The sequence below is a fragment of the Misgurnus anguillicaudatus genome, chromosome 24 (genome assembly GCF_027580225.2).
Source record: "Misgurnus anguillicaudatus chromosome 24, ASM2758022v2, whole genome shotgun sequence".
In the NCBI taxonomy this organism is placed as follows: Eukaryota; Metazoa; Chordata; class Actinopteri; order Cypriniformes; family Cobitidae; genus Misgurnus; species Misgurnus anguillicaudatus.
Window position 1 is genome coordinate 5,630,107 of NC_073360.2, and position 21,546 is coordinate 5,651,652.

General features: G+C 36.8%; 1 protein-coding gene across 1 annotated transcript; it reads left to right on the forward strand.

Annotated features, from left to right (window-relative positions):
- The first annotated feature begins 310 nt into the window (after positions 1 to 310).
- On the forward strand, positions 311 to 19,794 carry mmp28 (matrix metallopeptidase 28). Its single transcript, XM_073862784.1, has 8 exons — positions 311 to 604; positions 2,564 to 2,640; positions 2,996 to 3,192; positions 10,591 to 10,812; positions 11,164 to 11,409; positions 18,657 to 18,787; positions 18,869 to 19,034; positions 19,164 to 19,794. The coding sequence occupies exons 1-8, from the start codon at positions 521 to 523 to the stop codon at positions 19,565 to 19,567; spliced, it is 1,527 nt and encodes a 508-aa protein (XP_073718885.1). The 5' UTR covers positions 311 to 520; the 3' UTR covers positions 19,568 to 19,794.
- Positions 19,795 to 21,546: the final 1,752 nt, after the last annotated feature.

Below are 21,546 nucleotides of genomic sequence, written 5' to 3' on the forward strand. Positions count from 1 at the left end.
AAGTTTAGCTGTAATAATTGATTATTTAATTTCTACAAATAAACCATACATATATTCCTGGTAGCGATTAAAAAGAAGCTCTAAAATATACAAAAAATTGAAGAAATGAATAAATAAACACTGATTGCCTGCTTGTTCAGTTTTGTTCTTGCCTCCTGATAAAACTAGAACAAATAAATCAATATTAAAGAAAAAAATAATTTGTTTACGATCAAATAGGTCACTATCGGCACATTCGGCAGTCGTGTGTGCGTACGGTTCTTCGCGTACCAGACTTAATATTTATACACATGAGTCATGACCTAACATGAGTGCAGGTTAAGTGCAGAAGCGTCCCTGGCCGCGTGCGCGCGCGCTCTGGAAGCGAAACAGCTGCTCAGTCCGCTGAAGTTTGGCAGTGTGCGTTAGTGAAACTGATGATGAAGGCTGGAGCTCCTAACTTGGATTTCATTTCACATTTTATTGTGTTGCGTCTGTTTTCATGAGGTAAACATGAGGCACAAAGAGTGAATGCGCACCGATGGAGATGTTTGTGCTGTTGTGGGTTTCGGTGTGCGTGAAGACCGCTGTAAATTCTCCAGTGTCCACAGCAGCAAAAGCTCAGGTAAGACCGGGTGGTGTTTATTATAACACACGTCTGCTTTTAATTACTTTGTATGTGAAATATTATCGTGTTTCAAAACTGAGTGACAAAATGCGAAGTGCGCTTTATCATTATAAATTGCACTACTCGGGGCTTTGGTATTCCACATTTAAGCAGTGATAAACAAAATAGAAATATAATAAATATCAAACTAAATAGCCTAATAAAGTTATGTCTGTCTAGCCTATGACTTGGAGGGTCATACATAGCTAAGTCCAGCATCTAACAATTGATTCACTTTTTTCTTGCACTTGTGGCATCCATGTGGATGATTTTAATTAATTCGTATAATAACGTAGCTACTACAGCATTTAGGGCTCTCGCAATATTGGCCTCTAGCACGCGATGGTATTATGGTATCCATTGGATTTCTTTTTAAAAATAATTTAATCAAAATGTTATAATCCAAACATTGATATATGGTCTTAAGCACTTTTTTTCAAGTTTTTCTGTAAAGTTGTTTCCGGGAATGGATTCTTCTTTCAGCCATAAATGAGTAATTTCTTAATTCTGTGACGTATGTACTGTAGCCTACTGTAGTGTGTGTGGTTTTGCAGACAACCAGGAAATGAAAATATCCAGTTTACAAGCCAATACTTTGACATCTTGTCTCTAAAACACAAATTGGAAACTAATACACTTCTCAGGAAAATGTCAGACATTGTCTTGGCATCACAGTTAAAGTAAAAGGATACTTTTAAAAGGGTTTTGCATCTGAGCTCCACATATATATTGTTTAGAGGAACAAAAACGCTGATCTTCCTCGAGGTCTGTCTATGTTATAGGAAACAATTATGGCGTTATTTTAAAGACAATATGTCGCGAGCGCATTATTACAAGGCGAGAGCGCATTCATTCTCTCTGCTTGCGCGCCGATTTGCTTTGCTCGTGCACAAAACTTGACGCGCGCTCTTAAATACGATGCCACCGGCCGGGCACAGGTGACATGTTGCTTCGTCAATGGACTGTAACAATATACAACATTTAAACCATAACAATTCAAATGATCTTTTGAGTTACGATCAGTTTGTTACGACGCACTTGGTTAGTTATTTATACACAAAAAGTTTTGGACAGTTCTGTAGTTATTTGGACATTTACATATGTAGGCTAACCATGTCTTTGAAAATTTAACATGGTACTTTTTTAATAATTTATTAATAATAATTAATAATAGTAACTTTAAGTAATATGTAAATACCAATGTGCATAAATTTGATCATTTCTTACTATATTTAAACGTAAAATGGTAAAATAATCTAAAATCTTCACCATGATATTGTCCAATACCCATTTGCAAGATAATGAAGTGAATACACCCCTCAGAGCATAAAGGGACAATTCCAGTTGTAAATAGTTTAATTGAAGCATTTGCTCAGATCCAGATAGTAAATATTATTTCAGAATAAAGCTAACTTAAATGAACCATATCATAAAAAATACCTTTTTCCATGTTTAAGTGCTATAATTGGATACCCAGTGCTTGTATCAACCATGAAAACTTGAGTAACTTCTTTTGCTCTGCAAGCATGTGAAAAAATAGGTCATTGAAATTTAAATCCACTTGTGATGTCAGAAGGGGATAATACGGCCGGTAACTTCTCTTCCAAGCGCGCAGATTCAAAATATGTGTTTGTTGCATCATGTGAACCATGCGTCTTGTCAAAATACGTGCCTGCTGCACACACATCGAAAGGGTTTATGATAAACGATTTGCATTGTGCGCCCTGGAAAAAGAAGTCACCGGCAGCCACTGAGATTGACACCTGTATAACAAATGTAATGCCTCGCCTACATGCAAATGTAGCTATTTTAATGCTTTATTTTTCATCTTTGATAAATAATGGTTTCAGATATCTGAGAGGTAGATATCAGGGCTGATGGTAATAAAGATGTATGTCATGACGTCTTTGTCTTCAGGGTTTTTTGGAGCGGTATGGATACCTGCATGAGAAGAATAAAACTCATAATGCAGCTGAAGTCAAATCAGCCATCAGGTAAAGCAATGCCTCTTGCCTTCCTTATCCAACCAAATGATGTTTTCTTTTCACTTTTTATTAAAAAAAAAGAGGAACAAAGCACTCTTGCACTTGTCTTATGTAAACTACTCTGTAATTAAATACTGAAGTCCATTAACACTGTTGGAACTAACTTAAAATCAACCACAGTACAAATTTTAATCATGATATGCATGAGAGAAATATGTATAAGTGTCATTCGGCCAACATTTTTGTCAACCTAAATTTCGGTTCATCATTAACAGAAGCATTAGTGAACACACTAAACAAAAGTAATGCAGCTGTTACAGACATTGTGCTGCCCTCTGTGTTCACGTATATGTGCCCTTCTTAGAGAGTTTCAGTGGCTGTCTCACATGCCCATCACTGGAAAACTGGATGGTGCCACACTGGAGAAGATGACATCACCCCGCTGTGGGGTTAAAGATGCCCGTAGCCTAAGTGCCTGGGGTCAAAGGGTCAACAGCATCTTCACAGGCCACTTGTACCGACACGAGCAGCATCTTCGTCAGAAACGTAACGTTGTGTCAGGTATGCACCCTGCAAAACACATTCATGTGTATTGGAATCTATGGTAACACTTTATTTTAAGGTGTCTTTGTTACACATGCCACATGTAATTATTATACGGTAGTATTAACAGTTAATTATGCTTATACCACGGGTCTGTTGAATGCTGCATTCTGATTGGCTGAGAAATGTTCTATGTGTGTTGATTATTTTTCTGTAAACCGCACACCTAACTTGTCAAATGTCTTAACAATAGGCATCAGAGCAATGTTTGTTGTAACCGTGGTATAAGTGGAAAAATTGACAATTTTTTTGAAAATAATGCACACCTGCGCTTCGCGTCGTGCCGCATTACCACCTTGGTGTGCATTATTTTCTTATAATTCAATGGCCCGTCGTCAATTATTCCTTACATAATTACATGCAACTAACCCTAAACCAAATCCTAACCCCAACCCTATAGTAAGTACATGTTGTTAATGATTGTTACTTAGTACTTAAATGTATAATTACACTGTAACAGTGATACCATAAAATAAAGTCTATTAATACTTATTGACCGAACTTTAAAGAGTATGAACAGTAGATGAAGATTATATTCAGAGTCAGTGTAATATCTTAAAAATGTGCGACTACACCGCCTCCGATACGCCGATCTGAAGTGATATATTTCAGAGTATTCCAATAAAAACACTGTGCCAGGTGAAAAATATTAATACTTTTTTGTTGAACTTTATCAGTAACATTTGCATTTTTATATGTATACGTTATTATTTTAATCATGTCTCCATTCTCTCCAAAAATATTGTCATATATGCATAGCTGTTTATTGTTTTATTCATTTATTTATTCCACTATTATTAACATTAGAATGAGCTTCTCTCCCAGGTTACGATTAAACTGATACTTCATACGGCTGCCACTAGGGGGCGAACTTCGACAATCATGTCCGAATGTTGTGTATAGTAAAAAGGCACCTTCACACCGTAGGCTCTGCGTAGCCTGACGCAAACCTCTCCGAAAGCGTAACAACGTTTCTTCTATGCAGACCACAAGCGCTGTGACCTCTGCGTCGCATTTTCTTATCCGCATTGCAACAATAAAATAAAAGTTGATATTTAACGATTCCAGCCGCTTTAACGATTCTATCCCTGCTGATGCTTCTTCAACAATGTATACAACAAGCAGCTTCTTGATACATAAAAACTGATGCGTAGGTCATACTAGGGTTGTGCTGATATACGATAGTTTCGTGTATCGACAATTGTCAGACATATCACCAACAGTGGGCTTTCATGACGATAGTTGGCGATGGTTATTATTATTATCATCATAGTGTCACATTAACATGCGCATTGCGTGCTTTATCTCACATGAGGGGTTTGTGGGCTTCGCTTTGTGCGAAAGAGCTTGTAACGGACTCTTGCTCGGACCTGAATGCGTGCGGCATGGACTCCTTCTGTAATGTGCATGTTTCTGACTCTTCCTTACACATGAGCTTGTAATATTGCGAGGCTCTGACTTTTCCTTGAGATGTTGTTAGCATACAGAGGGTTAAAACCAGCAAGTGTTTTGTTCCCTGGAAATTTTAGAGCGGCTGGGCTTTTCTGCGCTCCGAAAAATGGCATCAGTTTTAAGAAGATTGTGGTCATGACAGTGCTGCCCTTGCTTATTTTTTGTTCATCAATTAAGTGACTTGTCATTAATAAGTAAACATGAACAAATAAATAAATGAGTAACCTACTGCCCCTCAAAATGATCTCAAAATGGGATCATACGCAGATGTATAAATCAGCCTTTAGTCTCACAAGCTAACCCACCCAAACTCCTGCCTCCTCTATTAGCCGTATAAAAGTCTTTCCTTAGGCGTGGGGTAATTGTGTGCCTGCTGGGTAGGGTGTGTTACCCAATAAATAAAGGGTTCAATTACAATAGGAGACCTTATTAGTGTCCATACATACCAAGTGTCTGCATGTTGAGCGAAACTTTTGGCCCAACATTTTATTTTGTGAAATAAAGTAAATAAGAGTGTCCCTCATATGATCTCAGACAGTGGTGAGATTTTTGGAAGTGCATTGAAATAAAAAATTCATCTGTGTGTGTATTGCGTGAGCTGGCAGGGCCATGAAACCATAAATTCACACTCTTGTCAGTTTAAGAATTTGCTAATACTTGAGGAATGCAGCACATTTGTTCATGTCAGTACCTGAAGCCCACAAACTGCACAAACACATCTGTAGTGTCTCCACTCAACATTCAGAAGGGTTTCATTATGTTGTCAAACAAATCCAAATTATTCACGTTTACATCTAGATGCATTTTTGTAAAGTGAATCATGTCTGTGAATCTATACTGTGCATTGTGGGTGTTTCTGAGTGTTTTTATGTTCATGACAGCCTCATTCATGTGTTTTCTGCATGTTTTTGAGTTTGGATTGACTGATTTGAAAACCCAATATATTTCATGATCACTTTGATCATAAATCAGTTGATATCAAAGACAAACAAATAAATGATTGAGATGCACTGAGAATACTGTAGAGTCAATTGTGTTTCTGACAACTGTATAGAAGTTTGTAATTATTTCTAAGTCATTAAATGTAGTCACATGTGAAGTTAATTATTGACTGAGTTCAGCTCTTAGATTAAGAATAGACGTGTTTCTGTTTCTTGTCTTTCCTGGACATACACATATTTCTCTGTGAGGAATTCAAACTATCTTAAATATTTAAAGGTGCAATTTGTAAGATATTTGCAGTAAAACGTCCAAAAACCACTAGGCCAGTGTTATATTTTTTGTCCAGCTGATTACTATCAATATCTGTATGTTTTCAACTACTTGTAAATCGTGAGAAAATTGCCATTCAAAACATTGACACGGGGCAGTGCAGTCTCCTGTCAATGACGTTAATATCCATGTGACCCTTTGTCACCGCCTTTACGGAAGTAAAACACATGACAACACTGGTCGAGTTCAAAAAAATAAAATGGCGGCCAAGGAAGCGACTGGAGCACAAATTTAGTGTAAATAAACGTATATTTTCACTTTTGACACATTTTAATTGCATTTCTAGCGAGAAATTAGTATTGTAGTTTTCAAATATGTGATTAGTTATCACAAAGGCGCTCTCTGTTCATATTTCAAACACGCTGCCTTTGAAGTGCGTCGGAAAGCCTTTCTCTGAGCTGCCTTCATGCCTCCAAAGTCATTTCCTCATGAGGCAGCGAGGCAACAAGTCCCTGTCTTGAGTTTTCGGACGCAGCAAGTGTCGTGGACAAATGCGGAAGCGCCTGTCGGGCTACGCGCTTGCTTATGGACTTATGGATAACTCTTTACTGTCTGCCGCTTGTTGTGTCAGCTCCTGTAAGTGTACGGGCCAACCAAACGACCCAAGAAGAGTTTGGAATAAAACGAGAGAAAGAATGAGGATCAATTTGTTGTTGCATTATCTGGATAGAGAGAGCTTCACGACAACATTTAACTAGACAGAGATTCTTATCCTGCTTGTGTTTTACGCGATGGGTGAGTTGTTTTGATTCGTAACCCTTCAAAAAACGTATGCTATTATATTGATCACAACATTAGTGTGTAGATTGTAATCAGCGCGTCTTCCCGCGGACGATATGCACATCAAAAGGTATTGTACAGAAATATAAATTGTCATTTTAAGACACTTCACAATAAGATCTGTACTGTCAATACATTATGTGAAAAATCATTGTAGATTGTAAGTTGAAAACTTAATTCTGTGCTGTGTTTACCATCGAATTTGGACTAATATAATATCTATGACTGAAAATTTAGTTTTGAACATCACACATATAAACTTACATAATGAAATAAACTATGTCATCAAACGCAACATTTATAAGACTTGATTACCTTATCCATCAACGTGATTTCTCGTTCGCGTCTGATTGATGGCCATCAGCGGTTGAGTTAAAGACTACAAATCCCATAATTCCACGCTGCTTCAGAGCGTCAGTAAACAACATCATTGTTATTGTTTGATCTGGCGCCATCTAGCGGCCGGATAAATACAAATTGCATCTTTAAAGTTATCTCTTTATTATTTTATTTCATCACATAATGTCACCTTTTTAAACTAAGAATACACCGAGACTATTATGTTTGATATTAATAGTGGATATACAGTATAGGGTTGGGTATTGTACGAAATTTTCTGGTTCCGATTCCTGTTCCAGTTCTGCCTAACGATTCCCGGTTCCAATTCCATTTAATAAAAGAAATATGAAAAATAATGCTAAAATGTAAAGTGAATTAATATTTTCAATCACTATATAATTTATTCTTGTTGAAGTAGTCCTCGTAAGGTTTCCTGCCTGGTTAAGTGGACATGTTAGAAGCAGTAGTTCTCAATTATTCAAAAACACTGCATGATTTGATCATACTGCATGTGTTGGAGCAAGTGTTTACAGGATAATTTTTTCACACTTTGCTTCATTGTTATACTTTTGGAAATGAATCCATACTTTTGACTTTCTTTTAGACATGTTTAACATGTGAATGTGTTAATTTGGTTGCGTGACTGTAAAAATGGCTCAACAAAATTTATATTTATGAGGTAAGACATGGCTATTTAAAGTGACCGCTCCCAGCGCTTTGCCTGTGCATCACATCGGCAGTGCTTTTAGAACCTGTGTGGTTCCAGTTCCTTTTAAAGGTCCCCAAACCTACTGATATATATTTAATAAACCAAGACTATTGAGTTTAATATGGTTTGTGCTTAAGGTAATTTTAAGGTAAAATTTGGGGGGGAAACAGGGTTTGTTATGGTTGTATTTGGTATGTGTGTCTATATGAAAGCAGTATTGGCATAAGTTTGGTAAACAGATATATCTGTTCAATTTAATCTTAAATGTACAGTATAGTCATTCAGGAAATTTATTTTGGGATCATCCCATCTTTAACCTGATAAGGAACACTGTGCCGTACACGGTACACCCCCTCTCTTGCACGTGAGGCTGCATAAACGTCATTGTAACTTTGAAGCATTAACTCTTCAAAATATACGGTCATGCGGCACATCGTTGTAAAGCTTAGACTTTCGGGTTTCCATAAAGCGCGCACACGAAGCATAATATGATTTTTAGCAGTCATAAAACTGTAATCTAGTTGTTAGTTACCTGAACCAGGCGGCGCCGATTTAGGATATTTACTTACCTTCAAAATCTTCCCTTTATCTGCTTCAATGAAATTGTCCAAAACAAATTGTATAAAAATCCCCAAAAGTCCAAGGAAATGGAATATCCAAGCCTTTTAATCCAAAACGATTTGTTCATCTCACAATCTTGACGTTTCTGACCAAATTACGATATAAATACTGTATACAATTAGTTCACTAACGGACATTCGTTCGAATCTTACTTTTCATTCACGATTTATAATGAATATATTCAGATGTCACGTTTATTGTGCAACGTCTGAGAAACAAATACGCCCCCTTGTGGAATTTCAGCCGTTCCATAAGAGGCTACACAAAACAGAGCAATATACTTTATTGGAACAGCAGCTTTGAAACAAAGCTAACACTTTACAATAAGGTTGTATTAAAAAAGTCCACTAAACAAGACCATTACTCTAAAACAAGACTATTAAAACCCCAAATTGGGTATTCATTTCCAAAACACTGAGTTAAGAATAAAAGATAAGTATCGCATAACGTTATCACTTGCTCTGCCCTTCTCCTGAGGTTTCTGCGGAGGAGGACGTCAAGTAACGGAGTAGTATGAAGCCTAGACCGGCATCGGGGAAATTGCTGACGCAGTCTCGTGCCCATCTCCCTTACTCCCTTGGGCTACTCCGCCGGCTTTTGATGACATCCGGTGGTCGATTTGTAGTGTTAAAGGTGCAGTGTGTAAATTTTAGCGACATCTAGTGGTGAGGTGCTGGTGATATGCAACCAAGGGCTCAGTCCACTGCTTACCCCTCGTTTTTTAATCACATAGAGAAGCTACGGTAGCCGCCACCGGACAAACATGTCATCGGAGACAAAAAGTTTGTCCATTAAGGATTTCTGTAGAAACATAGGGGCACAAAATGGCGACTTCCATGTAAGGGGACCCTCGGTGTATGTAGATAAAAAAGGTCTCATTCTAAGGTAATAAAAACATAACGGTTCATGAAAGGTTTTTATACAGCACTGATAATATAGTTTTGTATATTATTTTGCATTTCTGTCAAGAGATCCTTCTAAAAATTACACACTGAACCTTTAAGTCCACTGGTAACTCTTTCTTTTCTCTCAACAGGTATTGTTTAGAAATATGATATGACACATCGCTTTTATTGTTTCCTAATCTTTGCAATTCGCTTTGGAGAAAAGCATCTGCTAAATGCCTAAATGTAAATGTATTTGTTAACATTAGTAAATGCATTAACTAACATGAACAAACAATGAACAATATAATTTTTCAGCATGTATTTATTCTTGTTAATGTTAGTTAATTTCAATACAGTTATTCATGTTAGTTCATGGTGCTGACAGATAGAACGCTTAGTTTTATAAATGTATTAAATGCCGATATGAACATGAACTAATATTATTAAATGATGTAGAAGTATTGTTCATTGTAAGCAGTGTTGTAGTCGAGTCCAACTTTAGTCCGAGACAAGACCAGGACCAGAGATCGAGTGTCGAGTCCAGATAAAGCTGGATGTGGATTCAGTCTTGACTCGTATTCGACCTCTCGTGTTGGTCTTGACTCGGATTTGAGTTGAACTCAACTACAACATTGATTGTTAGTTAATATTAGCTAATGCAATAACAAATACAACCTTATTGTAAAGTGTTACCGAAACAAATAACAATTTTGGAAATCTCCCATATAGGTTTAGATCAGTGGTCTCCCGCACCAAGTTTGTGAGTTGCCCACCAAAGCACATTCTACTAATATCCTCAGTGTTAATATTTATTTATTACATATTAGCTTGGCTTCTTTTCTGTATGTTAACATTTTAAACAATAATAAAACATATTAATCAATAAAAAAAATCAACAAGTAACACAAAAAATTAGCCCTCCAGATAGTTTTGTTTTCATTGTGGTAGCCAAAATGTTTGGGGAACCCTGGTGTAGAGAGTTATTATACCAAGTCTCCACCCAGTGCCACATGATAGAAGTTGCTTAGGGGGGCTTTCTACTGCTCTATAACATAATAGAGAAAAATATCCCCCATATCTAAACCAAAGAAATTAGCGATGGTGGAGGGTCTTTGTTAAACACTAGGAATGCAATCTTTTTGGCTACAAATGACACATAAGGCTAATCGGTGTAAATCATGTGCAAGATGTTGGTTTACAAGACTAGTTTCATGATTAAACTTGGTTGACACTCACTTAGTGTATGAAGCATTTAAAACAAACAGTTGGTTTGATGGTGGTTTTCTGCTTCCACAGGTGAGAAGTGGTATAAACGTCACCTGACCTATCGTATCATGAACTGGCCACATAACCTTTCTCCCGGTCAAGTGCGTCTGGCGGTGAACACGGCCTTTCAGCTCTGGAGTAATGTATCTGGACTGATCTTTCAGGAGGTCAGTCAGGGTCCCACCGACATCCGTCTGGCCTTCTTTGAAGGAGAACATAATGATGGAACAGGGAACGCATTCGACGGACCAGGTGGAGGAGTGATCACATGACATTTTTTATTCTTATACATTCATTTTGCTTCACTTTTTGGTATCAAAAGAGGTGAAGAGTGATTGTTAACTGCAACTCAATTAACAGAGACAACGATTATTCTTAGTATAAAACATATGATGTTAGATATTTTGAAAAATGTTAATATCCAAGCAGATCTGGGGCACCATTTGCTTCTGTAGTATTATTTTTTCCTACTATAGATATCAAACATTATTTAAAATGTCTTCATTCGTGTTCAGCAGAACAAATCAATTTATACAGATTTGAAACAACTTGATGGTAAGGAAATGATGAGAGATTTGTCATATAGTTTCTGCATGACTTCAGGTGGCTCTCTGGCTCACGCGTTTTTTCCATTTCGTGGTGAGGCTCACTTTGACATGGCTGAACGCTGGACACTCAATGGCATCAAAGGACACAATCTGTTTCTGGTAACAGCTCATGAGATTGGCCACACCCTGGGTTTGGTTCATTCACCCGTCCGTCATGCTCTTATGTCACCCTACTATAAGAAGATGGGTCGCAATACATTGCTCAGCTGGGATGACATCACCGCCATACAACAATTATATGGTAAAATAAATGTTTTAATTACATCTTAAAAGGATTATGCCTTGTGAACATTCTAACACTGTAGGTGGGCATAAAAATATTGAAAACATAATACTGACTAATGTGAGCAGTGCTTGCATGTTGTTTTCATAAGGGGGCGTGCACAACAAGGCGTCCGCCGGCGCTCATCGTTTTTTCTGTGCCTGGCGCTGAGTGCCGAGAGTTAAAAAATGTTCACTTTGTGTGAAACGCTCAGCTCATCAATGTCACTTTTGACTTGGCTGTCCAATCATAGTGGAGGAGGGGCAGGACAAATATGGAAACAACCATTTGCGCATCGTTCTATGACTAATAAACAAAGCAGAAGTATCATAGCAACTAAAGCGTTTAGCTGAAAAAAGTTGACAAGCGCCTACAGTCGCCGCCTGCCTGGCATTTTCAGACACGTTTAAACGCTTTGGTGTGCATGCCAGTGTTGCGCAAGTCGATCCAAAACGAGCGGGTGCCTGCGATCACCCGTGGTTACGAGTCATCCAAAAATATTTTTTGTGGTATTTGGGTCGTGGTCGGTCAGGTCGTTTGAAATAAAGATGCCAATTAAACCTTTGTAATTTATATAGTTTACAATAATATAAAGAACACCCTATAGCAACTAGTTCCTATGTTGTTGGCCCAATGACGCTACGATGAGCATTTACTACTTTTAAAAAATGCAGGCAAGGAAGCGGGTCGGGTACAATAATTTTCTTTTTTTGCAGTCTGAGTTGCAGGCGGGTTAGTTGAAAACGTCGGTTGAGTGCGGGTTGTTTATACATTGACCCGCGCATCACTGGTGCACGCCCTTAATGCTGGAGTGTTAGGTAACGTGTACACCAAAGCGTTTACACCGGCAAGCGGCGTATATTTTCTATTTTTTCCAATGGAAGCCCCGCGCTTTTCAAAAACCCCAGCAGCTGGTGGATTTTGTCCGCACTGAGCGCCGAGAGTTGAAAAATTTTCAACTTTGGGTGAAACGTTCAGCTCATCGTTGTCACTTCTCACTCTGCCTTCCAATCACAGTGGAGGATGGGCGGGACAAATATCACAACAACCAACCGGTGCATCGTTTAACAAAGCAGAAGTATTATAGCAACCAAATTGCTCAACTGAAATAAAACTATTATCGGCTTCCGCATGTCCGCCAGACCAAATAAACATCTGCACTGTAACAAAAAAAGTTACAGCAAATTGGTTTTGCAATTCAATTCAACCTATTATTTTGGGTTTTGGCTTGTGAGGAGTTAACCTAACTTAAAAAATTAAGTTAAAGTAATATAAAAATTTATTCCATCACAGGGCTACATACAGTTTCTATTTTTTATTGTATTACGTATAAACAGCAAGTGTGGGGAAATCTGTGCTCATGAACAGACTGCAAACATTCAGGTACCCTTATCTTTATATCCTGGTGTTTATACAAGCTTTGTGTAGGCAGCACAGTTGAAACTAACTCAAATAGTGAGGCAGCTGTAAAAGAGATACGAATAAAGATTTATACTGGAAAACAAATATAGCTCAAGTTTCTTTCTGACAGATAATCTGGTGAAACTGTCAGCTGGTCGTCAAGCATTGGTCAGACAGGTCTCCACACGCCACACCATCAGTCTTTAGTGTACAGGAGGAATGCATACCACAGCTACCTTAACTCTCTATTTACACATTCCTAACTTTATATAGATTTCAGCTTTACCTATTGAATCTAAGTCACTGAATGGAAAATGTTGAATGTTTTCATGATAAATGGATTCTTTATGTCAAGTGGGGGAAAGCTTATCATGCTATCATGTGCTTTGCCCTTGTTATAAATGAACTTTTATTTTACATGTTTACATATTTATGAAAGATTTCAATGACATTTATTCATTAATCCTTCTTCTGCATTTCTCATTCTTTGACAGCCAATGTTGACATGCACATAAGCAATGCATAAAGCAAAGGGACATCTGAAATAAAATGATTGTTAAAATATATGAGAAATTGTTTAAGGTATCTGTCGGCAATATCATTTTCCATTTACCATTTACCAAAAGTTGCTCAGTCTGTCTGTGAGTTGATATATATACAGTAACTCAAGGGTTAGTAATGGATAGTTTTGACAAGGTTTTGACTATATGGTCTTCTCTAGCTATAAGTCACAACATCATTGATAAGAATGACGTCGTCTGTAATATACACTTTTTAATTGGTTTGTAGTCAAGAATTGTATCATTTAAAATGCATCTATGAGCATCATAATATATATAAAGTTTGTAATGTGACAATAATTTCTTCATGCTTTCAAAAAAGTTTGAATGTAACTCTACTCCCTCGCCTCATTTGGTGTATGCGTATCTATTAATATGCAAATGAGTGCCCGCCTCTACTTAATCGAACAGATCGGACAATAGTTTAAATATGCTAATTAGCCCCCGCCTCTACTCTTTCACACCACCTCGGACCATAGATATAAACGTAAATAGATGCTACAGTCGACAGTTTCAGACACAATTGCTTAGTTCAGTTTCACACAATGCATACGTGAACTGCGCGTTTGCAGCCCTAATCTTTAAAGGTGCAGTGTGTAAATTTTAGTGGTATCTAGTGGTAAGGTTGTGAATTGCAACCAACGGCTCAGTCCACTGCTCACCCCTCGCTTTTGAAACGCATAGAGAAGATACGTAGCCGCCACCAGAAAAACATGTCATCGTTGGAGACAACTTAGTAAAAAAAGTTTGTCCGTTAAGGGCTTCTGTAGAAACATGGCGGCACTAAATGGCAACTTCCACTAGGGGACTCTCTGTGTATTTAGATAAAAACTTCTCATTCTCAGGTAATAAAAACATAACGGTTCATTATAAAAAGGTCTTTATACTCCCCTGAACATATAGTTTTGTATATTATTTTGCATTTCTGTCAAGAGATCCTTCTAAATATTACACACTAAAGCAATAAACCCCAAGAGGCGTTGGGTTGCCGGTGCGTTTTGTAACAGCTAAGGGGCGTTGTTGGGCACGACGCGAAGCGGAGTGCCTAAACCCCCTTGGCTGTTGTGAAGTGCACTGGTGGCCCAACGCTTCGAGGGGTTTATTGCGTTTATAAAACGGTTACTTCATACGCATAACGTTAGCGGGATTTTATAAAATAAAACACAAATAAGTTGTAATTATATTAGTATAAATATTACTCTTCCGCCAAACAAAGTAGTTCCTCAGAATCAAGTGTGGCTGCAACAGAGCGCAGTTCACAAACAACAGAGACGCAGCAAAGGCACAATGAAAATATGATTAAAGACTGTGGTGTTTATTTTTATATATCAACATTCATCTAATTTATACATTAACATTTATATCGTGCAACTGTTGAAGTGATGATCAAATATGTTTGTAAGCATGCTTAACTTTTTCCCCGTCAGCGTTTTTTTTTAAGTTGCCACCCAGTTTTAGTTGAATGCCTTACAGAAAAATGATCTTCTTTAAATAAACATAAGATATCAAATGAAAGAACAGTCCATCCGCTTTCCAACAACATCAAAAAACTTTCATCCTACCTTCATTTGTTGTCTTATCAGTTATCACCTCTCAAATTTTCAGCTAAATGCGGAGATAATTCCATTTTTGTGAGGAACTTAGAGATCAGATTCAGAGCCTGATCAAAACACACGCTAAATCCACCAAAACGCTGTTGTGTCGAGTGAATGCCTCAGTGTTTAAGTTGCGTAAGATTGCACTCTAGTGGATAATAGCGGAAATATCAATAAGACAAAAAAAACTTCAGAGAACGTTTTCTCTTTATTGATGAAATGTTTTATTTATTGACATTTATCTGGATATCGCCATAATTGTGCAAAGGTAGAAAAATTAAAAAATGATTAAAGACTGTGGTGTTTATTTTCATAAATCAATACGCAGCAACAGTGGCGCAATGACACTTGTGACGCGGTCTGAACCGTGGGTTTACCAGGGTATTTTATCACGGCTTAGAACGTGTTTCAACCAATCAGAATGAAGAACCAGAACGAGCCGTTTTATAATGCACCTTTAAGCGTTGATGTTGAAAGGTTAGAGAGCATTTATGCTGCACATGTGAGCATCACAGAAGTACATCTGAAGCAGCAGTGCTGTGATCATTTCAGCGCCGGGTCTATGTGACATCCATACGATTGTGACGATGGAAACCAAGGCGGTTTTAAACCACGGGAATAAGACTAATTTTATGGAAAAAATAGTCAGCAATGGTGTTGAATGATGCATTTGCACATGGTTTGTCCTAAAACATATTAAAAACACCACATAGACATAAACAACAATAAAAACCTGATTTTCCCCAGAGTGGGACTTTAAGAATACCTCCATTAATGAGTAGGTCCAAATGATGACCCAAAAAGTAAGAATTACCCTAGTAGTGTACAGGAACAGATAAAGAGGAGTTGCATTGCAACTTAAATGTCCGAGTATGTTTTGGGTCAAATTTTTGTACAATTCTCCCAAATAATATTGTATTCAGAACTTTTTGCCCCCATATTTTGACTTTTATCACATTTATGACACTTATAATGACAATTTTTTCCACAAATCTGGACCCATTTATAAAATGCTGCATAGAAAGCTTTCTTTTGACCTGCACAGTATTTTATATTACACTGTAGAAAATATCTGTGTTATATCTTTTCACCTGTACACATGGACAATTGTTGGATGTTTCCTCTTTACTAGTGTAACTCAGTCATTATTTAAATGAGTTTTCCATTGATCCACCCACCAATTACCAGCTTTAGTTCAACAAAATATACAAGTCAACATTTGAAATGGATCAAAATCTCTTATAAAAGTGGTCTTAAAACCAATTCCCAATACCCATTATTGTCTTTGAAAGTTTGGATGAAATGTTCTGATCCACTTCAAATGTTGACTAGTGTAATTAAAGACAGTCATGTACATCATCATAGGGTTAGTAGGGAATCATCATATTTTGGTGAACTATAACCCATTGCTATTGTCAATAACAACAACTAAATGTTTTTAAGTTAAGTTAAAAAGAAAACATGTAATGCCTACTAATATAACAAAAGTAAACAAATATAAAAACTAAAGTGAAAGAACAAACAGGCATAAATCAGTTTTGAAATCTCTGCATATCTTGGGATGGTAAAGTGCTTATAATGTTTCCTGTTGTCTATCTAAGCCATGCATGCTTGTGTGTAATTATTCTGTGTGTCTACTGAGACTGTGATGTTATCTGCTGCTGACGCAAATGTTTGTTGAATATTCAGTAGACAAAGTGGGTGTGTGTGTCCGTCTACATGTTTATCAGATGATGTGCCGCCATGCACTCCATTTTTTGTAGCTCTATTGCTAAAGCAATGCATTAGCAGCTCAAAGGTCATGGGTTTGATTGTAACCATTAAGAAAAATGTAATATAAAGAAATGCACTGTAAGTTGCTATACACTGTAAGCCCAGACGAGTTGATTCTACCTAAAAAACACAGGGTAACTCGCTGCCCTAAAAACGTTTGTTAAACAAATCAGTAATTTTAAGTTACACAAACAAGTAATTTTAAGTTAAATCTACTTAAAATTGCTGAACAGGCCATTTAAATGTTTCGTTATCTGAATGTAAAACGTCTTGTTCCATTGTTTGATTAACTAAACATTTACTTTTCTACAAATGGTCAGTTAACAATAAGAGAAACTTATTTTAACATAGTTTTACAAAACTTGTAATGTTAAGAGAACTCTGCAATCTTTGCCCCTCAAAAAACGAAGATGCCTTGCAAAGCAAAGGTAACATCAAGTAAACACAGGTGTAAACTTCACACAGAGACCTCAACAATGAACACACAAGTCTCAATAATTGTGACAGTAATCAAATCTCATGAAGTGAAAAGATGAGCTCTTGCACTTTACACAGAAATAATAAGCTACAACGATAACATAAACAACTGCAGTAGTATAAATAAAGAAAAACAAAGAGCAAAACAACACACATATAACAGTAGCAGTTATTTATGCATGCTACAATGCATGATGGGTAAAATTTTCAAATCCAGAGACTTAAATAAGCTAAAATAAGTTGATTCAACTCAAAATTTCTTGTTGAATGAGAGAAATCTTGCAATTCGTGGATTAAACTTAAAAACTTGCGTAATGGAGGGCATTTTTAAGGGTTTAGGTTAAGTGTACTTATTTATTTGGGTTAAAACAACATGAGGGTTAACAGTGTAGAAAAAGTATCTGGAAAATGATCACCGGCAGAACCCGCTTAATCTCCACTTAATCTCCTTATCCGTTTCAATGTATATATATATATATATCTCCTAAGGGTTTTTCCCTCCTAGGACTTTTTTTACTTCCCCGGCTAAAAAGTCTGGGTTTTTTTTCTCCTAGGGGGTTTTTCAACCCGGGGAGGCAGCCTTCTTGGGCTTAACTTCTATACATTACATTAGTAATACATTCGCTTTAATGTTGATTTATAGCCACAGCAAATTTAGCTGCTTGTGCTATCGTGTATTATGTTGTGCTATCGGTAGATTTTCGGTGCTTTTCACTGCTTCTATTAATGTAAAGCTGCTTTGATACAATTACCAAATTGTGAAAAGTGCTATATAAATAAAATTGAATTGAATGAAAATGAGTAAATGGAATGCAACTAGAGATGCACAAATATGAAATTTTTCCATCTGCCGATAGTTTGGTGGCTATATTAACTTAAATTACATTTTCTTAATGTTATTCATTCATATAATGACCATTAATACTGCACTGTAAGAAAATTCTATATTGTAGTCACATCAACTTATATTTTTATGTTACTATAACTTAAAAAAGTTGAAATTGTTTAGCTTAATTTGTTATGTCAACTTATCACAGGCAAAACTTTAAATGTTAGGTTGAATTGACTTGCAAAACAAGTTGTTTTAACCTCAGTTGCATTTTTTTACAGTGTGAACATTAAACTAGTGATGTTTCTTGACATTTTCTATACACAGAGCTCAAATTCATTGCATTTTCTTGTTCACTTTTGATTGACGGCTGATAGTCTGAAAATGTGCTTTTATCGTCTGATACCTGATTATTGTCTGATAAATCGGTGCATCTCGTAATGCAACATTATGAAATAAGCTGATACAGTTAAATCAAATTGTGCAATTACTGTTTCACAATATGGATAATATGGATGTGAATGTCTTAGTATGTTGTAAATATCCTGTAAATGTTACTCTGTCATACTGCATGTGTGTATGAGTGAACAGGTAAACCATCTGATGCCGGATTTAAGCAGTTGACAGGACAAGATTTGACTTGGGCCGTACAGGGCTGGGAGATTTCTGAAGATTCCCCTATACCCCACTACTGTCTGGATTTCTTTGATGCCATCACCATGGATAAGAACAACAAGAGCCTTGAATACTCTCAATAATGAACAAAACACAGTGCCTGACATTCACCTTGAGCTTGTTTTGTAGATAAGAACGAGACGGTGCTGGTGTTTCAGGGCCGTCTGTTCTGGACGATATCTAACGGCACTGCGAGCGCTCCACTTCCTCTACAGACACGCTGGCCAAAACTCCCATTAGCCATTGAAGCAGCTGCGTTCTCCCCGATAGACAACAAACTTTACTTCTTTAAAGGTGGGTCAAGAGTCCTTCAGGAGTTCAGACAACACATTTTTTGAGATGTTAAAGCCACAATATGTAAGATACTTGTAATAAAATATCCAAAATATATCACAGTGTTATATATTTAATTTCTACTGCTAGGCAAATGGATGTGGCGTTTCTCAGGCACTGATCTTGACACTGGATTTCCCAAGAACAACATTAAATTAGGCCTCCCAAAGCATCCTGATTGTGCCTTCTTCTACCGGCCATTAGGCCACATGGTGCTCCTGAAAGGATCGCGTTACTACGTCCTAAACCTGGAGACTCTTAAACCGGAGCCGTATTACCCTCGTCCTCTGACTGATTGGACGGGGATTCCACGGGGGGTAAACGGGGCCCTGACGCGGCCTGATGGAAAACTCTACTTCTTTAAAGAACAGCACTACTGGAGGTTTGATCCAGGGAAGGTGCGCGTCACTGCCAATGGAAAGTGGACAGAAAGACTGAAGTGGACTGGCTGCCAGACTTCATCATTAAAGCCTAATAACCTTCTAGGACTTTGATCAGAAGAATTAGGTGTTGGTGAGATGTGCAATTAACAACAGGAAAACTGTCTACAAATACAACAACAGAAAGATAAAGTGATATACTCGATTTTAGGTTGAGTTCCCAATGATAGAAAGGTGTAGGGCAGGGGTTCTCAAACTTTTCAGCATGCGTTTCCCCCAAAGAAAATTCATGACATAAATCGATATAAAATTAAATAAAAACATTAAATTACACAATGTAATTTAGTTAATTGATAGTTTTATTTTCTTAAAGGGTTCATATTATGCCCATTTTTATAAGATGTAATATAAGTCTCAGGTGTGCTCAGAATGTCCACAAAGACCCAAGCTCTGTACCTTTAAATGCAAATGAGCTACAGTTCGTCCCTCCCTTACCAACAGACAGTGAACGCTTTTAGTTAAAAATCGATCTGATTCCTGTAAATACAGTCTGAGATGATCTTTAGCCACATTAGCACAACAACATACTAGCAAACACATTTAGAAAGCTTTTAGGTACTGTACAATAAACCAGTCAGGCAGTGGCAGTGGGAGGGGCTTTATCAGTGTGACATCACATTAACAAGAGAATCAAAAGGGCATGTCTAATGAGACTGATTTGGTTTAATATGGATAAAAAGGAGAGGTTGGATTTTTTTCATTGTCCAATTTATCTCCAAATGTGTATTTTGCATAATTTGGGCCTTTTAAATTTGATAACACAGAATTTATGATAAATTAATAGATTGTCATAAAACTGGGCACCTGGCATCAGATCTGGCTATGGTCACTAGGATCAGACTTTCAGTTTTGTGACCATGCAACAGTAGTGTCCCTAATGAACAAATAACTCAAACAAATAATATATAGTATAAACATATTAAAATTAGTCAAGTCTCTAAATTATGTGCAGAACACAATACAGTATGGACAAAAAAAGTTAACTACAAAGAAACAAAAAATGCAAAGAAAATACATTAAAGGTTAGATATCTTCACACGTACCCTTCGGGCCAATGGGTGGTTATTACAGAAAGATTTTTATGGTTGGGTCATTCCTACTATTCTGTGCCATTTGTGTGCCCAAGACATAATAGTGTATATTTTATTTAAATACCCCTCCACTAAAGAACAAAATGACATGTACTTAAATAAAAAAATTACTCGTTATTTAGTGCAAGTCGACATTACGCTTCGCGTCGTGCCTAAGAACACCCCTTAGCTGTTATAAAATGCACTGGTAACCCACTGCTTCGCGGGGCTTATTGCTTTATTTAATTATTGATGCATTTTTAATTATTAAAATCTTTCAATAAAGTTGTGGCCCTAAGATGAATGTCCCCCGTTACTTTTATCGAAATTTCAATAAAAGTCACATGACTCTCAGTAATTTTGAGAAATATTGTTAATAAACATGTTAAAAATCTTCCTCTATGGTCAATATGTGTTAGTCTGTTGTTTACCACATGAGTAATAATTGCCGTGTTTAGCATAAAATGTCACTCCTGTTGTTGTTATACCTATGATTGTACACTGTATTGATTTGTAGTTTTATTTATTTTTTATTTTATATATTTAAAGAAGATTTGAGCTGGACCAATATATTTTTCTTACAGTTCAATAAATCCTCTTTTAGCTGAAATTATAAAATAATGCAAAAAAAAGTAAAGTTAGTTGGGTGATTCTAACGAAACCATTGAAACACCACGGCACTAATGATTTTAGCTTTAAAATGTGTAATATAGTAACATTAAAAAGCATCAGAATTAACACAATACTGTGTTCTACCTTGCACAATGTGTGATTTCAACATAAGAATTTATAATTGTAAATTTTATCTCATTTTCTGCTGAAATTCTCATTACCGCAATGTGTCCGGCTGTGTTTGAACATGCGTTATGTTGTAATTTAATCAAATTAACACAAAAATATTAAGAAAAAAAATAAATGGATGTTTTGCTAGACTACTTAAGATGACAGAAAAAATATTTACTG